This window comes from Notamacropus eugenii, chromosome 1, assembly GCF_028372415.1.
Source record: "Notamacropus eugenii isolate mMacEug1 chromosome 1, mMacEug1.pri_v2, whole genome shotgun sequence".
In the NCBI taxonomy this organism is placed as follows: domain Eukaryota; kingdom Metazoa; phylum Chordata; class Mammalia; order Diprotodontia; family Macropodidae; genus Notamacropus; species Notamacropus eugenii.
The window spans coordinates 9,035,193-9,056,414 of record NC_092872.1 but is presented as its reverse complement, the minus strand read 5'-3'; the positions used below and the strand labels follow the sequence as shown (position 1 = coordinate 9,056,414).

The following is a 21,222-nucleotide window of genomic DNA, read 5'->3' as shown; positions in this document are numbered from 1 at the left end:
GCTCCAGTTGAAGTTATTTATTCAATTCTCAAGGATATTCTGGCGTTATTAGCAATATGGGAATTTGTCATTTGTCACTCTATGAAGGATAGTGAGTTTCTGGTGTAAAATTCTAGCCACCTATTGTATAATTAATTTTTGTAATTCCCACTGGTGAAATATTGCAACTTGCATCATTTCAGGGCATTATCTGCATCAATCAGCGTCAGGGATCCTTAACTTCTGCAATTTGTGGTGGCAAGTGACCTAATCCTGAATTACTCCTGAAACCCCTATTATCAAAGCCACATGATTCAGCCTTGTTTGTCAACATGTTGCTGTATGAGTACCTGAGGTTGTTGCCTTTGAAGTGCCTTTTGAGTCCATTTTTGGGTCATAGCTATTTCATAGGTAAGTGAACCACTTATGATTACATTAAACAATGATAGTGTTGTATATATGTTGTTAATCCTCAACGCTTTTAGGTCTGTTCCAAAAAAGTTTTTGCAAATTTTTAACCTGTTCATCATGTGCTCTGAGAACACCTATCAATCCTCTTCCTCATTTTTGATGAGGAAGTATTAATTTTCCTACTAGTACTTGAAGTGATGAGTTCTGAGTTTCATTAATATAGTATGAATTTTTGTTGGAACACCTAGATCATTTTACTGTGCCAAAACTATACATTAAGAATGATGAGTAGGTATTAATTTCTCTAAATTTTTTTATTTCATTAAGCCCTAACCTCAAGATGCAGATCAGTCTCAACATATACAACTTTGGCTTTCACCTTAATAATTTTATTCTTAAAGTATCTTGCTTAGAAAAGACGAAAGTATTTATAAATATTGCCTTTCCCATTGGTTCAATTTAACTTCTACATTCAACCTCAGAGCCTTCATTTTCTATTTTTCATTGATACACTTCAGAAACCTTACATTTAATGAGTCCAAATAACATTTGCTATTATTGGGAAAAATTTCTATGATAGATTATTGAAGGTTTTTTTTTAATTGGAGCTATATTATATCTTGATTCATCCATCTTGTGGCTAGCACTTGAGAAGTCCCTGGAGCACAGTTAATGCTGTTGCCATCTCTGCCCACCATAGAGAGAAACCTTGAGATCTAGGTGGGAGGCTTGCCTAGGTAAACTGGTCATTGTGGAACTTTTCATTCAAGCAACCATACTAGATGGTGAGGGGCCCTTTTTTCCCAATTTAGGAGCTTACCAGTTCTCTAAAGTGTGTACATTTCTGTTCAACATAAAACTATGATGATAGCAATTTTTGATTTATATTTGATTATTGAGGATGGGAGAGAGGGGTATTGGCTGGCACTCTATAGAGAGGGATAGTGAGAAAAAATATGAATTGTCTGTTAGAAACTATCAAGACTTTTTTCAGTTAGAAACTCAAAAGTAAATGAAAGAGAATCTTATTGATTTATGTCTCATAACTTCTCAAAGCATAGTAAAAGCTTGAATCCAGATTTCTCCTGGGCAAAAGGCAAGCTCAATAGTAATTATTGTTTGGTGTGAGGCTAACAGAATTAAAGTTTAAGGTGTATAGGGCTTTCCCCATGGTTCATGGTCCATATGCTCAGAGACCCCTCTCCCACTTCTGGCAAGGGGCTGAAGAAGGTAACTAGAAAATCTCACCTCATGAGAAAAGGGGAGTGGCTAGAAATGACCAACAATTCCCACATTCTAAAGATGGGGGCAGAAAGAAGAGTAAGACTAATCCTGTTCCTGGAGCAGCAAAATCTTTTTATTTTGTACAAATGACCCTTCCAAAGAGACCATGCTATGGCAGTATGATGAATTTCTTTTGACCACATAGGCCAGGAATTTTCCATATCTTTATTTGGAGGTTCCTTCTCTCCTCTAATTTGCTTTTCAAGCCCTGTATGATTTTATTAATTATGACTTATTTTGTCCATTTTGATTCCTTCCATCACCTTAACCAGCTGGAGTTTGCTTTTTTTAAAGGAATCAAGAATTTCAGATGTTTCTTTTTCAGATTTCACACTTTTTTCCTCAAAATTTTATCTTGTATATATGTTATATGTTTTTTTTTCTGTCCCTGAAAGAATTAAAGTCCCTTGAAGGGACTATTTTGTTGTTTTGTGTACCTAGCATACAATGTTTAACAAATGCTTATTGCTTGTTTTCCAGTTTTTTTATGATGTATAACTGTTACATAATAAAAGTATCATGTTTAGTACATTTCATACATATTCATGGCTGGCTCACTTTTTTTTTCTTCTTAAGATCTTATATTAACCTTGATAAGTCAACGAAACATATTAGGCCTCATGTAACTTAAAATAGGTAATGTTTTTATCAAGATGAGGTTTGCTGAAGTTATTGAACTATATCCATTATAGAGTAATTGAACATTTATTCTGCATATCTAATTTGATGGTATGGAATGTTGGTTATATTTTTCCATCCATTTTATTCTCACCAGGTTCCTTCTTCAGGTACTTCCTGGTACACCTCTTATTCATTGAAACACCTTGGCTCCTCGGAGACATCAAATCCACCAGGGCAGCTACTGTGCATCTCATAACCCAGCCTTCTATAGGAAATGATACATGTCTATTGATCGATCCATTTCTTTACTGCTCTTCATAGCTACCATGTGACGTTCTCCACTTTTAGATGTCAAGATCATGTCTACATTGCACAGAATAGAAAGTTAGCGATTGTACCAGTGTATATCATAAAATCAGGAAATTCTCATGCAAGTTTTTTTTCAGTCCCTTAAATTTCACATGTAATATTCATGTGTACATCTAGATAAACATAGATTAAATTGAATAAATATGAAATCTTTCCCTTAAGTTCAGAAAATAATTTTTTCAAGTACAAGATAAAGGAGGCATTGTTAAATAGTAGCTGGTCAAAAAAATGATCTAGGAATATGGTTAGTGAAAGGCCAGCTCAAGATGAATAAACCTTTATGGGATACAGCAGCCTAAAGTTAATGTAATCGTAGGTTGCTCATAAGATGGTGTCCAGAAATGTGATAACACTACCAGTCTGCCCTGGTCACACAATGTCTTGAGTACTGGGACCACATTTTAAAATGGATCTCTGTGAGCTAGAGGCCATCCAGAAGAATGATCAAGATGATGGAACTAGAAACCATGCCATATGATTGAATAGTTGATATTTTGCCTGAAGGGGAAAAAAGATAGTTATATAAGTATTTGAAGAACTGAGGTATGCCAGAGGGATGAACAAAGTGATGGCTAACAGTAGTAGAGAGGAAGATTTAGGTTTGACATAAGGCAAAACTTCTTAACAATTAAGAGTTATCTAAAGTAGAATATTGCCTTGCAATGTAGTGGGTTCTTATTCATGAGAGGTCTTCAAACAAAGGATGGGTGACCACTTATAGAGGAATTCTTGTTCATGTATGGGTTGGCCTAGATAGCTTCGGAGGTCTCATACAACCCTCAGATTCTGTGATATCAAAAACAGCTACTAGCAGATAATTTTCTAATATGGTGACTTTGATCAAGGTGGACATACCTTCTTCAGTGACCACCAGTGATTCCTAAGGTGAGTCAGGGACTAGAGTTATTGCAAGAGGTCCCTCTCATTGATGACTCAGTAACAAACAGACCTTCTGGAGCCAGGAAGACCTAAGTTTAAATCCAGTCTCAGACATTTATTAGTTGTACCACCCTGAGCAAATCACTTAGCCCCTGCCAGTTTTCTCAACTGCAAAACTACCTCTCAGGGCTGTTGTGAGGACCAAATGAGATATTGATAAAGCATTTACTATAGTGCCCGACACATAGGCTTGTAATAAAATACTTATTTCCTTTCTTTTTTTAAAGACTGTCTCTCACATATATGCAACACTGTTTTTGAAAGTTTATGTAGATATCATGGCTAATATAGATTTAAAAGTGCTACTAATTTCTGGGTAGACTTCTGTCAACATATTTCAGGTCAACAAATAATTAATGTAACTGTGGTGGGGGCCCTCATCAGTGCAAAAAAAAAGAGGGGGGCCTTGCTAGTGGAAAAGGGTGGGAATCAGTCAGTCAGATGATAGGTGATGAAAAAGTTTGTTATGCATCTGGAGCTATAAAAACTGAACCACTGGGATATAGAGCCAGAAGTGACCTTCAAGATCACTATGAAATTTTAAGGGATATTGTTCAAAGGAGTAAAGGTAATCTAGTTTTGGGAAGGAACATGGGTAAAAGTATAAATATGAATAGTATTAGCATAGTACGTGCATGGGAAAGTACTGAAACAGATCTGACAAAAAAGGAAGGTTTATGATGAAAGATAGCGGCTAATCAAAGTTAAGTAGGTTAGGGTGATATTGTGGAGGATCCTCTCTCATCCAGATTTAGATTTCTATAGGCTATAACCACATTCAAAAGTTTCTCCTCAGTGTGAATCCTCTGATGTTGAATAAGGTGAGAACTACAACTGAACGCTTTTCCACACTCCTTAGAAGCATAAAGTTTCTTCCCTGTGTGGATTCTCTGATGCTAAGATGTAAACTACCACTGAAGGCTTTCCTACATTCTTTAAATCCATAGGGTTTCTCACCAGTGTGGATTCTCTAATGCTGAATAAGATACGAGCTACAACTGAAAGCCTTCTTACATTCTTCACATTTATATGGTTTCTGTCCACTAAGAATATTCTGATGTTGAATAAGATATGAGCTACAACTGAAGGCCTTCCCACATTCCTTACATTCATAGGGCTTTTCACAAGTGTGAATTTTCTGATGCTGAATTACGGCTGAGTTATAACTGAATGCTTTCCCACACTTTTTACATTCATAGGATTTCTCTCCTGTATGAGTTCTTTGATGTACAATGCAAAGTGAACTACAACTGAAGGTTTTCCCACATTCCTTACATTTATATGGTTTCTCTCCAACATGTAATTGCTGGTGTCGAATAAGGTCTGACCTTTAACTAAAGGCTTTCCCACACGCCTTACATACATAAGGTTTTATCCCAGTGTGAATTCTCTGATGCACACTCAGGCTTGTGCTGCACCTGAAAGCTTTCCCACACTCCTTACATTTATAAGGTTTTTCTCCTGTGTGAATTTGCTGGTGATGAATCAAGTCTGAGCTCTCACTGAAACTTTTCTCACATTCCAGGCATGCCGAGGGTTTCTCCCCAGTATGGAGTCTCTGATGCCATGTCAGATTTGAGTCCTATCTAAAGGCTTTCCCACACTCATTACATTCACATGGTTTCTCACCAGTGCGTATCCTCAGAAGCCAAATAAAAGTTATCTTCTGACTGAAAGATTTTCCACACTCCTTACATTCATAGGGCTTCTCTCCAGTGTGGAGTCTTTTGTGTTAATAAGGTGTGAGCTCTGCCCAAAAACTTTCCCATATGCTTTACAATGATATTGTGTATCTTTGGTGTGAAATTTCTGAGGCTCAACAAGGTATAAATTAGAACTAAAAGTTTCCCTGTAGTCGCTATGGTAGTGAGATTTCTTTCTACTATGTATTTTCAGATGTTGATAAAAATCAGAACTTTGATAAAAATACTTGTCACAGTCTTCACATGTATAGGATGTTTGGCTTCCAGGAAATCTTGGATATTCAAAAAAGTCCGAGACAACACTAACCTTTTTTTCCTACCTTCTTATGCTTTTGAGTTTTTCCCTTTAAGGTGGTTCCCTTAGTCTTAACTGTCAGTTTCATTAAAGCTTTTTCTTCTCTCTTCCCTGTTTCCCTTATGGGATTTCCCTTATGTTTCTCTAAGATGTTTTCCAGGTCACAGAATTCCCTAAAGGGTGGTTCCTGGTAAACATTACCTAGGAGCTCAATTGATATCACTCTATGGGGTTCTATTTCTTTAGAAATTGATGTTTTCTGAGTTGATTCTTCTTTTTCAGTCCTGATGTTACCTGATAGGAAACAGAACATGCAAATGTTACTGATTGGCTATCCTTGGTGAAAGGGAATTGGTCCTAAGGTAATAGTGTCTTAAAAGCCTGTCTTTTGAATGCCTAAAAAAATGACTTCATTTGGTATCAAGAATGAGGAAAGAGAAGGAAAAGTTCTCAGATGTAATAAGGGTAGTTAGAATATCAAAATTGGAAAGCAAAGTTAGGGATGGCAGACATATGCCTAAGGAGAACAGAAGCTGCAATGCAGCAGCAAGAGGGATAGTCAACAACTGAGGATACAGTGAGTGATTGCAATAATTGGCAGGTAAGGGGTAAAACAGGTAACTGAAGGATAAGTCTACCACTGTGGTTGTTGCTGTGTACAAAGTTCTCCTGGTTCTGCTCCTTTCACTCAGCATCAGTTCATATAAGTCCTTCCAGGCCTCTCTGAAGTCTTCCTGTTCATCATTTCTTATAGCACAATAGTATTGCATTACACTCATATACCACAACTAGTTCAGCCATTTCCCAACTGATGAGCATTCCCTTGATTTCCAGTTTTTGGCCACCACAAAAAGAGCTGCTATAAATATTTTTGTACATGTGGGACCCTTTCCCATTGGGATTATTTTTTTAAAACAATATTTTTATAACTGTATTTCAACATAATTTGTTTCTTTTACAACCCTACATATTTTATGTATTTGAAAACATTATTCTGAAAATACCATATTGTCAAAGGAGTCTATGACACCTAAGAACAGATCCTCACCCAAACCCTCTCTTTCTTAAAAGAGATGTAGTTCCTGGACGTTGCAGCTCCCTCTTTCCTATGCAAATGATCACAAATTAGCATTGGCAGTTGACTGCTGATTCCCTGCCTTATACAGAGGGCTCAAGGAGGGCTGTTTATCTCTCAGAAACCCCATCAATATCTCCCTCCTTTCTAATGGGGTAGGAAATAATGACTATGGGAACCAGCAGGGTTGGCAGAACTCGGATTTTGCTTACTGGAGCACAAGGCCAAAAAAAGTCACAAAAATTTTGAGTTTTAAAAAGTTGAGAGAAAGGATGAGGTCTATATTCACTCACCCGTACAGACATCTATTAGGTCTTCTTTCTCCAAATTTCCCTTTGTATCCATGATCCATGGCTCTTCCCTTCTCTCTAACTGGGTGATCATGATAGGTTTGGGAAAGGCAAATGCTACTTGAAGGGAGTACAATGGGACAGGATGGTTAATTAAATCCTGGCAGAACTGATTCTGCTAGCCATCCCAGCCCTGTGTCTGCAGAGCCCAGATGAGGAGAAAATAGAAACACCCAGAGAGTAAGTATGAGAAAAGCCCAGAGGAACAGGGTTGTGCTTCTAGGAGAATGTGGTCAGGAGAAAAAGTTGATAATTTCACTTACGAGGGAATACAGCCTTTTCCCTAAGATGTAAGGAATTATTAAGTTTGGACATACATATTAGGATGCTGGAGAATGGGCTGGAGTTTCATCCTAGGCCTGGGTGAAAAGCTGAGGTCTGACGGAACTCCAGGATGCTCAGATAAGGCAAAATGTACACAGAGGAAAAATCCTCAAGAATAGGACTTTCACTGAGAGGCAAGACAACAAAGTTCTCCCTTGTTATCTATAGGACTACAGGTAATCCTTGATCAGGACTGAGGGATTAGGAACCTCAAAGCCAGTATTCTGCTACATATTATCAGAAATCCCAAATTCCCTAAAGTGCAAGAATGCTGCAAAACCCTCAAGTGTAGACTGAGTCACAGTGTGGGGAAGAGGCCTTATCCAAGGAGATCACATCACTGTAATTCTCCAGCATCACATGCCTACATGATGCCTGCTGAACAGGAGTGAGAACTTCCCATTCCTTCTGGGTGACTGTACATAGCCAGATCTTCAAAACTTGCCAAAACCTGAAATACAGTCCTTCTCTCTCAGGCGAACTCTCCAGGGCTTAGTCTCTGCACTGGGGGAACAGCTGGCAACGTAACAGAAAAAGGCAGGGGAATGTTGTTGTAAACATGCATGAAGACTGCTGGAGAAGGAGACTATATGGAGAGGAGGCAAAGAATGAAATTACATCCTCCCTTCTGGCTTAGAAGAGATGAGCTTGGCTTAAGTTTCCATTCTGCATTGCAGAGAGTTCTCTGCCCTGCCACTTCACAGCTGTGTGGCCTTGAGTGGGTTTTTGCCATCTTCTCTGTAAGAGGAAGGGGTCTGACTGAAAACCTATCGTCCGATGCCAAGGATCCCACGACTACAAGGCAGCCACACGGGATCACCAAGACTGCAACAGGCCTTTCCACAACAGTGGGGCCTCACCAAATGCCTGGTCTCAGCTGCCCCAGACCTCACGCTCCCGCGGCAAAGCAAAACAAGTCTTCGTGTTGCTCCTCGGGGCTTGCCGGGTTCTTTCTCTTCTTTCCCTCTTCCTTGGCCAGGACTCTCCCAACAGGAACCCCTCTGATGAAGGATCACATTCGGAGGCGCCATGGGTGCTGCCCCTGGGATTTCCCACGACCCCCTCCGGATGGGCCGTTGTTACATGGAAGGGGCCGCACAAGCTCGGGGGCTGAGCACGGAGGTCATCCGCCCCCGCCACGCAGGCAGACTAGGGGAGCCCCCGTACACCCAGCAGCCGAGGGGAGACGGGGAGAGGCGAGGCAAGGTTGGGGAGCCCGCCCCACACCGGGACCTGCCCCTAACAGTTTCGGTTCCTAAAAGTTTACACAGCATCCGCCCAGGGCGGGCGTTGGGGGAGGGGGCTCTCTTTTGCAGAGGAGGAAACTGAGTCTCCGCGAGGGCACGTGGCTTCCTCAAGGTCCAGACCCGGTTCTCCGGCCTCCTTCCGCAACGACACGAGCCGCCGACAGGCGAGAAAGGTCCCCGGCTGGAAAGTGGGGAAGGCCCTTGGAGGGAGGCCGGGCCCCAGGAGCAGAGGGCGAGCAGAGGCCTGCGGGCAGAGAGGACGCCCCTCCCGGAAGTCTTCCACGAAGCCCCGGTCAGCCGAGGAAGAAGGGAAGGGTGCAGGCCTCAGAGCGGAAGTGGTGGAAAGACGGCGGGGAGCTGGAAGTGCGCCAGAGGGATGATTTCCGTTCGTTCAGGATACGTTTCCCCTCTAGGAATGCTGGAGGACCCCTCATCTCGATGGTGTGGAGGACTCAGAGCCTGTGGGCGGAGCCAGAGAGACCCGCCTTCCTGGGGGCGGGACCTTGGGTGAAGGAGGCGGGGTCATCTGGGAACTGAACGCGGACCTGGAATGAAGCGTTCACAGAAACCAAACGGCCGCGCAGAGGGATCCGGAGCCCGAGGAGTCCGGAGGGGAAATAGGAGGGGGAGTCCAAGAGAAGACTGCCGCAGCTGGGGAGGACTCAGGAAGCAGGATCACCTCCACGGTCCCCCGCATCCCCCCCAGGCACCCAGACGTCCAGGGAGTACCCACGTGCGCGCCGCTGGTTTGGCCCAGAGCTCCAGGTCTCTATCTGTTCTTGCCCCATTAGCTTTGACCTGTGCCCCTATCCTGCCTCTTGCTCCAAGGATTCCTTCGTCCCCTTCTCCCTATCCCCGCGGCTCCAGGAGCAGACCTCTGCTGTGGTGGCTGTTTGTTGCTGTCCAGTCCTTTCAGATTTCTCTTTGTGACCCCATTTGGGGTTTTCTTGGCAAAGATACTGGACTGGCTTGTCATTTCCTTCTCCAGCTCATTTTACAGATGAGGAAACTGAGGCAAACAGGGTGAAGTGACTTGTCCAGGGTCACACAGCTAGTAAGTGTTTGAGGCCAGATTTTACCCCAGGAAAATGAGTCTTCCTCACACCAGACCTTCCATCTCTGACACTTACTAAGGAAGTTACATATCTTAATACATATTTCCTGCCATCATGAACCCTACAGTTTATCAGGGGAACGTGACACAAATACAGATTATGGATTATACACACAGCGTCCCAAAAGTCTTAGTGCAGTGTTGAAATATTTCTAAAGCATAACTAACCATTCCATATCAACCACATACTGGCACAGCCCCATCCTGACTTTTGTCATTCCAAAACCATATTCTAGCTCTGTGATCTCTAACTTAATATCCATGTTATTTTGTTGTCTATTTCTGTTAATTTAACTATACTTCCCAAGTCCCTCCTTCTTAGAATTCCTAGAGAGGAGACACTGTTCCCACAGACCCAAGAATGCCTGTATTGTCCCAAAGATGTCTATATGCATGGGCCTGCCATGGAAACTGTTTACTCAAGACCTAAGAATGACAATTTTGGGTTTCACCTCTTTGTGGTTTTTAAACTTATGGGCCCTGCCCTTGCCCCAGCATGTCAAGTCCTCCTCAGGAGGATTTCTACTTGCAAACATTTTCCTCACTCTGAAATTAATTAAACTTCTGTTTGATTCCTGACTCTTCTGATCTGCTTTCTTCAGCTCTGGCCACCCACAAGTTAGAGACCGCTTCCAATCAATCCCCAAAATCTGAATCTGCAGAGCCAAAGGAAGCTAATGGGGGCTCAAAGTGGGGGCCTCTCACATCCTTCACTCTGATCCTGGCTGGATCAGTCCCAGCTCTCCTTTCCAGTTCACTGGAACTCCACTGGGGGCCAGTGGTGCATCATGGAGCTGTTTATTTGAATGCAGGACTGCATTGGAGCCTTCAAGAGCACCAGTAGCTCCCAGCCACCAATAACAGTGAGCAGGCCAGAAGGCAGTAAGTAGCCTGTGGTTGACCTGAACTTAGCCATATCTCAGTGGAACTCCCAACTCCTCTAAGTAGCTGCTTGCCTTTGGATGATGCTGCATGACCCAAGCAGTGACTGCAGAGCCTTGGAGCTGCCTGGGCTTTGTATACACACTGGCCTCCTTCTTTCCCTCCCTCTAGCATACCTTGTCTGAGGTAGAGGGAGTAGTGATGTCCCTGCCTTCAATACCTCCATCACTGGCTGGGGTGGAACATCAGCAGACCCAAGATGGATGGGTTCAGATTCATCAAATCTCATAATTCAAAAGTGACACAGACACGCTGACTCATGACCAGAAGACAGTGACTAGTGTTGGGAAGGGAAATGCAGACCACATCACATGAGAATTTCTTTAATTTATTTATTGATTTAATGAAGTGAGGCCCTTTAGTCTAGAGAAGACAAAACTGGGGAGGCATCAAAAGCTGTCTTCGGGAACTGAAAGAATATCACATGGATTAGAAATTATTAGTCTTAATCTTTGTCCCAATAGGGCTGAACTAAAGAAATAGTGGAGAGCTAATGGGAAATTTAGGCACTATTATGTAAGAGAAAACACTCTTCAAGACTATTTTAAAAGACTTTTTGAATGAGTTACCCCTATAAGAGTTCTTGAAGAGAGGTTGTATGAAGCTTGTCAGGTATGTTGTATCAGGGATTCAGGTGGGGGTTATACTCAGTGGCCTATGAGACCCTTCCAGCACTCCCTTAAAATTTTATAATCCACTTCTTTCCAACGTTTTTTTTAATTATCATTTTTATCATCACATTTGACCCTCACAACCCTTGGAAAGTAACTGAGGCAACTATTATGAACCCCAATTTAGAGATAAGAAAATTAATCTGTAACTCCAAAATATTGTTTTATTTACCTAGGTCACAGAGTTGAGATGGATGCCTGGGTTCTCAGATATTGAGGCCAAAGACCTGTTCTATAGAGCCCCGCTGTTCTATGTTTTATAACTGGAGACCCTTATACTTCCCATCCTGCTTCACATAATTGTCCCAAATTGGGGGTTGGAGAGCATGCATATTTTATTTGTTGATTCATTCTGTCCTGATTGCAAATTGTAGGTGCAAGAGATGGACTTGGGTTTCTGCCAGACATGTCTTAATGAATCCATGCCTTTTTTTCTTTTCTGATTGTTTTATATCACGCCTGAACTCAATAGAAATATTAATATCTGGTAACCAAAACAGAGGCCACACGTTATCCCTAAGTCAGACATGTATAAAACCTAGATGTTACCTGTAGTCAGATCCTTAATACTATAGAGCTTAAGTCTCCTTGGCTTCCCCAAGGGCAGAAACATTAATAAAAATAATGGCTCACATTTAATGTAGCACTTTAAGGTTTGCAACAACTTTTTGGGGTAGGTAGTGAAAATATTATTATATGGCTCTCATTTTTCTTGTTTTCTCAATGTATAGGGGAAAGGGAGGGAAGTGAGAGAGAATTTAGAACTGAAAATAAACCAGTGGAATTTTAAAAATATGTCCATTTTACAGAGGAGGAAACAGGTTCAAAGAGGCTGTTATTTGCCAAAGTTCACAAAGCTAGTGGTACATTGAGCATTTAAACCCAAGACCCTACCCACCCTCCAAAGCCAGTGCTTTTCACTACATCTTGTTGCCTGAATAACAACTTTCTCACAAATCCACCCTAGCAGAAAGTACTTATTTGGGACTCTCTTGGTGTGGGTGTTTCCAGGCAAAGCAGGAAAATGAAAGTGCTGTATAGTGCAGAGGAATGAAAGTTACAGGACTTGGCTCTGTGACACCCTACTGTGCAACCCTGAGCAAGTCAGTTAACCTCTCTGGGTCTCAGTTTCTTCATCTGTAAAATGAGGAGGCTGAACTATCTGCTGCTCCTTGGATACTTCTTTTACCTTTAAATCTATGATCCTATGTTCAGCTGGAAATCACGTAGAGAGGCATTTGTACAGGTGCAACTAACCAATGAGCATTCATTCAGCCATGAAAGCTGATGAAATCACCAAGGAAGTCCAGGGAAAACACGCAGGACAGAGCCTAAGGCAGTGCCACAGGTAGGGAAGGGGCAGAAGAAGGAGAATCAACCAGTAAAAAAAAGAAAGAAAGCAAGCCTTGCACTCCCTCCCCACATGCCCTTGCTCTCCCAGAATGTCCCAGCTAAGCCAAGGGCCCTGACTTTTTGGGCTTCAGTTCATTTGATGACATCACTATCTCATCTTCTCAGTTCTCTAGGGCTAAGAACTTCCGAGTCATCTTGGATTCTTTCTTGGATTTCCCTCAAATCATTACCGAGTTCTACTGATTCAAATCCCTTCATAATCTCTCCTATGAATCCCCTCCTCACTAAGCTTGTTGCAGACCCACGTGTGTGTTATAATGGCTTCACTCGTTTCCTCATCTATGAAATGAAGGGGCCAGACTTGATGGAACTCCAAGGTCTCCCTACAGTTAGGGGTGTGCCGGAGTCGGTTCATCTCGATTCACACCATTGTTATAACTTCAACGTGAACAAATTCAGCAAACGCTACAGGTTAGGGCTTCATTTGGTTGCTGTCTACACTTAAGTGATGGAGAAGATGTTAGTAACACAGATTAAAATTAAAAGTGGGTCGTGTGTACATGCTTCCTCCCATCCTGGGGGCCGGTTGTTAAACGTTTAACAGCACACCCATGGCCTCCTGCTCTGTATCTGTGATCTTTCTTGAAAGAGAAAGCCAAGTTTGCTTCCCGAGGTAGAGACCAGGAAATTGAAGCCCGCAGGGTGTTTCTTGGGGACATCTGTTTTTAATCTTTGAATTCCAAGAGCTAGGCAGAGTCGCTTACGTCATAGGCATTTAATGTTTCCTCTATGGAAGTATCCAAGCAATTAACCCGCAGCTTCCAGGCCCGAGTACAGCTCCGGAGAGCTGGGCCAGCCCGTGAGCCTCAGACCGGATCCCCAGGAGCGCGACTCCTCCCGGGAGCCTCCAGATAGGGAAAGGCGCCCAGCGGCTCCACGGTCCACGTGTCCCTCCAGAGGCCCGGCCTGTGGCCCCACAGTTTCTCCCGGAGCGAGGGTCCGCAGGCGCTGGGGGCCGGGGGCCGCCCTGGGGCTGGACCGCCAAAGGATAAGGCTGGAGCGCTCCAGAAGAGTCCACTATCCCGGCCTCCAGAGCCCTCCCCAAAGTATAGGAGAGAAGAGGCGGGGTCAGCGATCCCATTGGGTGACTGGGCCAAGGGGCTGAGTGGTGAGGCCTATGAGCGGCCCCGGACGTCAGAGGGGCGGGACCTTCCACGGACGCAGTGAATTAACTCAGGAAAAGGCGGCTGACCAGGGTCCTGAGCGCCATGGAATGACTTGCTGCTGATTGTGTAGTCGGGGAAGGGTCGAGGAGACACTGGGTCAACAAACATTTATTAAGCGCTTACTGTGTTTCAGGCACAGTGCAAGAAAGGCAAATAGTCCCTGCCTTCCAGAAGTTCGAATTGGGGAGCTAACAGGTAATGATTAGATCCAGAGCCGATGAAGGTAATCTGAATGCAAGTGCTCCTGCAGAAGGCTGAACTGAGGCTAGGAGGAAGCCAGAGAAAGTTAGAGGACAATGAAGACCTCCAGGGTGAAGGAACATGGAGGGCCATGTTGGGGAAACTGCCAGGTGGGTTGGCCAGGGTAGTTCACTTGGGGGTGTGTGTGTGTGTAAGGTGTAGGAACACTGGAGAGGCAAGAAGGGATCAAGTGAGGATGCTAAATGCTAAGCAGTGGCCTTTATATTTGATCCTGGAGGTCATAAGGAACCAAGCTCACTGAGCAGTGGAGTGATGACCAGAAAAATCACCTGGCAGCTAAGTGGAGGGGAGAGAGACTTGAGGCAGGGAGGCCAGTTCAAAGGCTACTATACTTGTTCAGGAGAGAGGTGTCTAGAGCCTGAATTAAGTTGTAGTTGTAAGAGAAGAGGTTGCATGGAGAAGATATGGAGGTAGAAAGGACAATATTTGGTAATGGAGTGGATACACTGGGGCTGAGTCTAGGATTTATTCTGTAAAACTTGGACTCAAAGGGCTGTACTTGAGGACCTAGAGGGCCACATGTAGCCTCGAGGCTGCAAGATCCCCACCCCTGATCTGGGTGATTGGGAAGACAGAGCATTCTGTAAGTTATGGGAAAGTTCTGAGGGAGTGCAGGTTTTGGATGGGTGGGTGGGGGAGACAAGTTTTATTTTGGATATTTATTTTGAGATTCTTATGGGACATCCAGAAGTTTAGGATATCCAAGAGCAAACTGGTGAGGTAGGAGAGGCACTCAACAGAAAGATGAGGGCTAGATATATAGATCTGGAAATCGTCTGTTTAGAGCTAGCAGACCTAGGGTACATAAAAGGGTGGTAGTGACAGATGTAATGAATGTATATTTATTCAATTTTTTGAAGCATGGATGCAATTGGTTAAATGAGTGGTTATTGAAAATGCCTATTCAAGGAAGTATGTCATTTTGCCCTAGTAAGCACGTAAAAAGGGTTAGGGTGGACTGTGGTGACTTCAGATAGTGAAAATCTAAAACGTCACATCTGCAGATTTCTCCTAAGTAGAAAGACCCCAAAATGAGTCAGGAAGACCTAGAATGAAAATCCTACCTCAGAATTTTTATAAGATGAAACTGTGAACTTAATTTTAAAAAATAAAATTGAATACTGTCAACAAAATTCAGACACTTTTTAATAGCTCTGTGTTAGAAGTGAGTCTAACAAGCCCCCAACAGTAAGAAACATGCTGACCTTGTTTGTTGAGAAATCAGGAAAGCTTTTACTAATCTTTGTCTGTCCCCCCGAACGGACAGGCAGCCTCCCCAGCAAGGTTACAGGACTACTACAACACGCTCCGAAAAACGGAAGTTTCTTATGTTGTTTTCTGAACTTTTACCGTCCCATGGCCATGTGACTTTGTTCTTTCCGACAGGCTTTTCCTCACAAAACTCCTTGAATCTGTGCATTAGTTTCTGACCTCTAACCTGCTAGGTCACATGCTAGGTCACAACCCTTATCACCTACGACTGTGGAAGACAGAACTTTCTTGTTTCCCACACTCTGAAATAAAGGAGACTGATGGAATGGAGTGCTGGATTTGGAGTCTGAATCTACTAGTACCTGTAAGGAATCTTGGGCACATTCCATTTCCCTGGGCCTCAGCTTCATTATCTGTAAAATGAGTAGTTCAGATTAGGTGACCTCCAAGGAGCTAGGATCCTTCTAACCTCAGCAATGCAAGCTCAGTTAAGTGACTTGTCTTGTACCTATTTGTGTTTATTCACTTTATATTTGTGTGGTTACTTCTTCCTTCCCCCATTAAAATGTCTGTGCTTTGGAAGGATTATTTTTCTTTATCCTTGTGTCCCCAGACCCTAGCACAGTGTCTGACACATAGCAGGCACTTAATACTCATTAAACTGACTGTTCAAGGTTGCAGTTTCTGGGAATTATCTGCATAGAAATGATCATTAAGTTTGTGAAGGCTGAGGCCATTCTAATGATCCCAATTCCAGAAAGCCAGAAAGGGACAAATCCCTGTCTCATCACTTTACAGATGAGGAAACTGAGGGCCACATTAGTGAGATTCTAGGAAACCAAGTTAAGGCCAAGTACCAGTGACAGAGTGCCAATCAAAGTTTTCAGATCCTTTATTTGGTTTTACAATCCCACAGGTACCTAGCACAATGCCTTGTACATTGTAGTCACTTAATGTTTGTTTAACTAAATGTGACAACACAAACTCAATCCCAGCCTTACAGTTTCCATAGGTGGTCCAATCTCATAGATTACTTTGAAGATGAGGAACACACCTGTGAATATGATCAGTATTTGAAGGATTTGTCTTTCCATGCTGTTTCTGACATTCTTCCCAGGTGCCCTCTGGGTCTCTAGTTGATTTGCATTGTTTCACTGAATTTTAGAAATTTTTGTCTTGAGGAAATTTCCTCTTTATCCTAAAAACATGAGTCTTATCTTTAGGCAATTTTAATAATTCCCTATTCAGTCAGGTATTGGTCATGATTCATTATATATAAATATTTCCCCATTTTCCTCTAACTTTTCTGGTTAATCAGTTACACATTAATTATAAATTTTTACAGTCTTGATTAGGCATCACAGTGAACTTTGTTTAGGATTATAATTACATATCTTTTTTATACTACTGCTACCATTCCTAAATTTTAACTGTCATAATTTGCCTAGGGTCAAACACCCAGCTAGTCATGACCATAACTAATGTCTGGTCTCCCACCCAAAGAACCTTCCCAAGAAGTGAACACAGCGGGAAGAGAAGGGGGGCACGGGGAGAGAATGGGAAGGATACAGTTACCATCGCGCCAGCCACTTTAGAATATCTTTTTATATTTTTAAAGCTCTTCTATACCTACTTTGTTCTTCACAACTTAAGAAGTCAATTGTGAACTTCACAACTTGAGAATACAATGTGTTCTCCACAAGAAGTATGTGGGGAGGTCTTATTGCTATTTCACAGACACTGATAAATTCTTAACTAGATTGTGAGTATGTTGAGAAGTGGCGGAAAGGACATAATAAACTGCCTTGCTATGTATGGCCACACATATCCAACTTAGGATAGTTGATTCAGACCCACCCTCCAAAGGCACTTTAAAGAACACCTCCATCCTACCTTATTTTACAAAGGAGAAAACAGGCTGGCCTACATTCATTGATACCTGCCCAAGATGTGTCAGTGGTAAAAGAGAAACTAAAACACAGGTCCCTAGACTCCTAAGGCCAGGATACCACACCCATTTCCTATCCATTTAAGATCATTTCTTCAAAGTATCCACTTGAAAATCACCCAAAAAATTACCTAACATTCACCTTCAGAGTGATCTTTTTTGGAATGATTAAATAGGGGAAAAGTTTCTCCACCAGCCATACTGATGTTAAGATACATACAAGGATGGCAAGGCTGGCAGAAGGGCAAAGTAGAAGGAACTTTAGGAAATGAGTGAAGGGCAAGACTTGTTACCCTTGTTCTTTCCTTATTCCTTCTCTTTAATCTAACCTCCCTCCACCCTCCATGTTAGCAGGAAGAGAATGAAATCAGAAGAAATGGTTGAAAAGACTCATAAAGTCTTCATTCACCCTCCTATCTCTCCAGTTGAAAGGAGCTTATTTGGGGATCAGTCTATTGAAAAGTGCTGATCTCTCCTTTAACAATGGCAGTCAGACCAGAATGAGGCCTCAAGAAACACTTGCCGCTCTGGATTTGGCATTCAGGTTAGCAGGTCAAGTCACAAGTGCTAATGGGCCCAGAGAATTCAGAAAGGCTAGGGATAGGAACTAGATTTGGTGATTTCAATGATGCAGCAACTCCCCCACATTGTAATGCAGCTTGGCACCTTGCAGCTTCTAGTCTTAATAATGATAATTATCATCTTGGAAAATTTGCCTAGAACAATGAGAAGTTAAGTCACTTACCCATGTTCTCACAGCCAGTATGGGGCTCAGGAGGAGAAAGTGAGTCCTCCCTCACTAAAAACAAAGTCAAGTGCAAGTCATGTCATCATTTCTCTCATCATGATCTTCTTTGAAAATGAAGGATGAACACAACCACAAGCCAGCATGTTTCAGAGGTGAGACTTGCGTTCAAGTCTTCTTGGAATCAAGCCGTCTCTATCCACTACTGCACACTACCTTTTGTGTGGTTTAGATTATCTTTAGTACTTTTTGTCCTGGGCAGGTGCAAATCTGCATGGATTCAGACTAACCTGACTCAGAAAGACAGTTTTGCAAAGCAGATAACCCATCAGTTAATAAAGCAATAGCTGACAGACCTTACCACCAAACAATGGATTTATTCTTTACATTAAGGAGAAACCAAGTAAGATATCATCTTAATATATATTAACAGAAGTAAAGGAGTTCCAACAAATTCAAATAAATATTTATTTACTGAATGTCCAATTCAAATTAAGATTTTGGGTATTGTAGGTGGTTAAAAAAATCTAATTTCAAAGAACTTCTTATCATTCTGTAGTTAGAAAACAAGAATCTTGTTTTAAATAAGGCAATAAATATTTAAATAATGAGTGGTAATAGATGTGCCCTAGGACTTCAGAGAAGGGATAAACCAAAGGGCTGGAGAAATAGAATGAGAAATGTTAATAAAGGTGGGGGGGGGGGGGGGTCAGATTATGTGAAAGCCAGAAAGAGAACCTGGGCAGACCTGCAGGAAAAGATTTATCTCGTTCACTGACTCAGTGAAAAAGTTCAGGGTTTTTTTTTTTTCTTTTTTAATAAGGGGGTGACAGGTTGATGAAAGCAGTGTTTTCTCTGTATTAGGGTGCTAAATGGAATGAGTATTAGTTAGCAGGAGAGAAGCTCCAAGATGAGAAGTCACTGTATTAGTCCAGATGTGGATTTTTTAGGTCTAGACTAGGATGGTAGTAATGAGAAAAGGAAGGATCAGATACAATTATTCTGATAAGACACTGATGTAAAGGGAGGAGTCAAAAGTAACTCTTGAGTTTTGATTCTGAATGATAGGAGAAGTGATGGTAAAACAGGGAAGGCCAAAGACCTGATTTACGAGAAAATTAACTCTCTCCATATATTAAGACATATTGAACTTGAAGTTATGGTGGAAATATCTAGTAAACAGCTGGAGATCTCGAATTGTAGCTCACATGAGATCAAGCATAAAGAGGGAGTAAGGCATTTGAAACAATGGAAATGGCTTGGAATCTCCAAGGGCATAAACAAACCAGAGCAAAGGATCTATCTGGTTAACATTACAATTAGAAAGGAAAAAACTACAAACAAGTTTCAAAAAGTTAGGCCAATATAGTATGCCAGAAGTCAAAGAGTGGTCAGTAGGATCGGTCTAAAGTCACAGAAAAAGAAAGCTGGGAAAAGACCATTGAATTTAGCAAGGGATCAACTTAATAGTTTTCAGCAACGTTGGAGATTAGAGTGAGGCAAGGAGTGAAGAAGTTATGGGGAAACGGAGGCATTAGGTTGAATAGAATTACAGACTATACTATGCTAGGTGAGGGCATACCATTTGGAACCAACCACTATCACTACGAGGTTTTGCCTTGCTGGTAAACCAGAACACTATCCTCCCCCAAAGTATCCCTTTCCTGGTCATTACTGGAGATAAATAATAATCTTCTAAAACTTTTCTTCTAGATTTCATGTGGAGCCATACAACTTGCCATTTCCAGATCTACTGACACTTTTGGTTGTATTTTCACTCTGCTTGCTTGCTTGCTTCCTTCCTGAGTACATCTATAGAGCTCTCTCTATATCTTGATAAGACTCTGAAGCTCTTTCCTTCTGATCTTTTTCAAAAGAATCTTTTGAACTCACCTGCACAGTCCATAATAGTTACCCATAAGAGAGGGAGCCTCTGTAAATCACCTATACTCACTCCATAACCAAATGATAACACCAGTTTTTCCAAGTAGGAAGTTTTGTTCCTCTCTGGGAGATCCTGCCCATATCTACCAGCCTTCTCCCTTTGAGGTCATTTCCTGGATGTTGACATTATGATGAGCAAAGCTGTCAATTAAAAGGCAGATTGCAGGAGTCAAGTGATAAAAGGAACTATATAAGTTAAAGATTTCTTTATGCCATTCATCAGGGTTACCTTTTATTTCAGGGGAATAATAGTGGCAACTTACCTCTCCTTAGCTCTCAGGTCTTAATTCTAGACTATTTCCCTATGGGAAAATCACAAACTGCAGAAGAAAGATCTCATCCTTTCTCTTTACCACAAAGGGATCAAAGACTTACTCTTTGGGGCTCCTTATTTAGCCCAAGGCATGACCACAGTCTTATCTTCTATCTTATCTTGGTCAAAGTCGGAGTTTTCCTTTTTGTACTCTGAGAAAGAAATATTATACTATACCACCCCAGGATACTCTAGGGAATAGACAAAATCTTTGGTAATCCAAAGGCTGAATATCAGAAAATTATCTGCAAATTTAACTTTCTTCTCCCAATGTTCCCCCTCCAGTTTGGTCACTCTTCATCTATAGGGACAGTGAAGTGACATCCACCATTTCTCAGTTGGTATTTATTCCAACAAGATGAGACCTTAGAAATGCTTTTAGTTTGCAAAAAAGGGGAGACTTTTTTTTCAAATGAAGATTCAATCTCTGAACTCTCCATTAGCTCCCAGTGACTACTCTTATACGCCATCAGTGGAATAGCTGAGACTGACCTTCTAAGTGGAAATAAAGTTAGGGCTAAAAGAAAATTTTTCTACATCTGTTTCACTCATAGGCTTTTTTTTTTCCTGCAGTCTTTAAACCTGTGTGAAAGACAACTTCCTAAGTGAATGTACTGCTTTTACTATCTGGAATCATCAGGCAAGTTGTTCTTAATAGCTTGATGTTTTATCCTATTTGGTTTGGAGCACCAAAACTTTAAAATACTATTAATGGAAATTTAAGAAATTATATAATTCTAATTAAACAGCACATGATACATATTTTAGCCTCTTCTGAACAACTCAGCATCATTATGCAAAGTATTAGTGTACTGCCTGTGCTAGAATGAAGTCTATATCCTGAGGGGTGTAAGCCTAAGGGTTATTTGTGCTTGGGACTATTTTGTTTGAATTCA

The 21,222-nt window shown here is 41.8% G+C and overlaps 1 protein-coding gene across 1 annotated transcript in view; it reads right to left on the bottom strand.

Annotated features, from left to right (window-relative positions):
* The window catches only part of LOC140533178 (uncharacterized), a 59,629-nt gene that overhangs the window by 20,308 nt on the left and 18,099 nt on the right, over positions 1-21,222 (bottom strand). Inside the window, 2 exon segments of the mRNA XM_072652588.1 lie at positions 4,526-5,182; positions 5,267-5,327. Coding sequence (XP_072508689.1) covers positions 4,526-5,182; positions 5,267-5,327 — 718 coding nt within the window.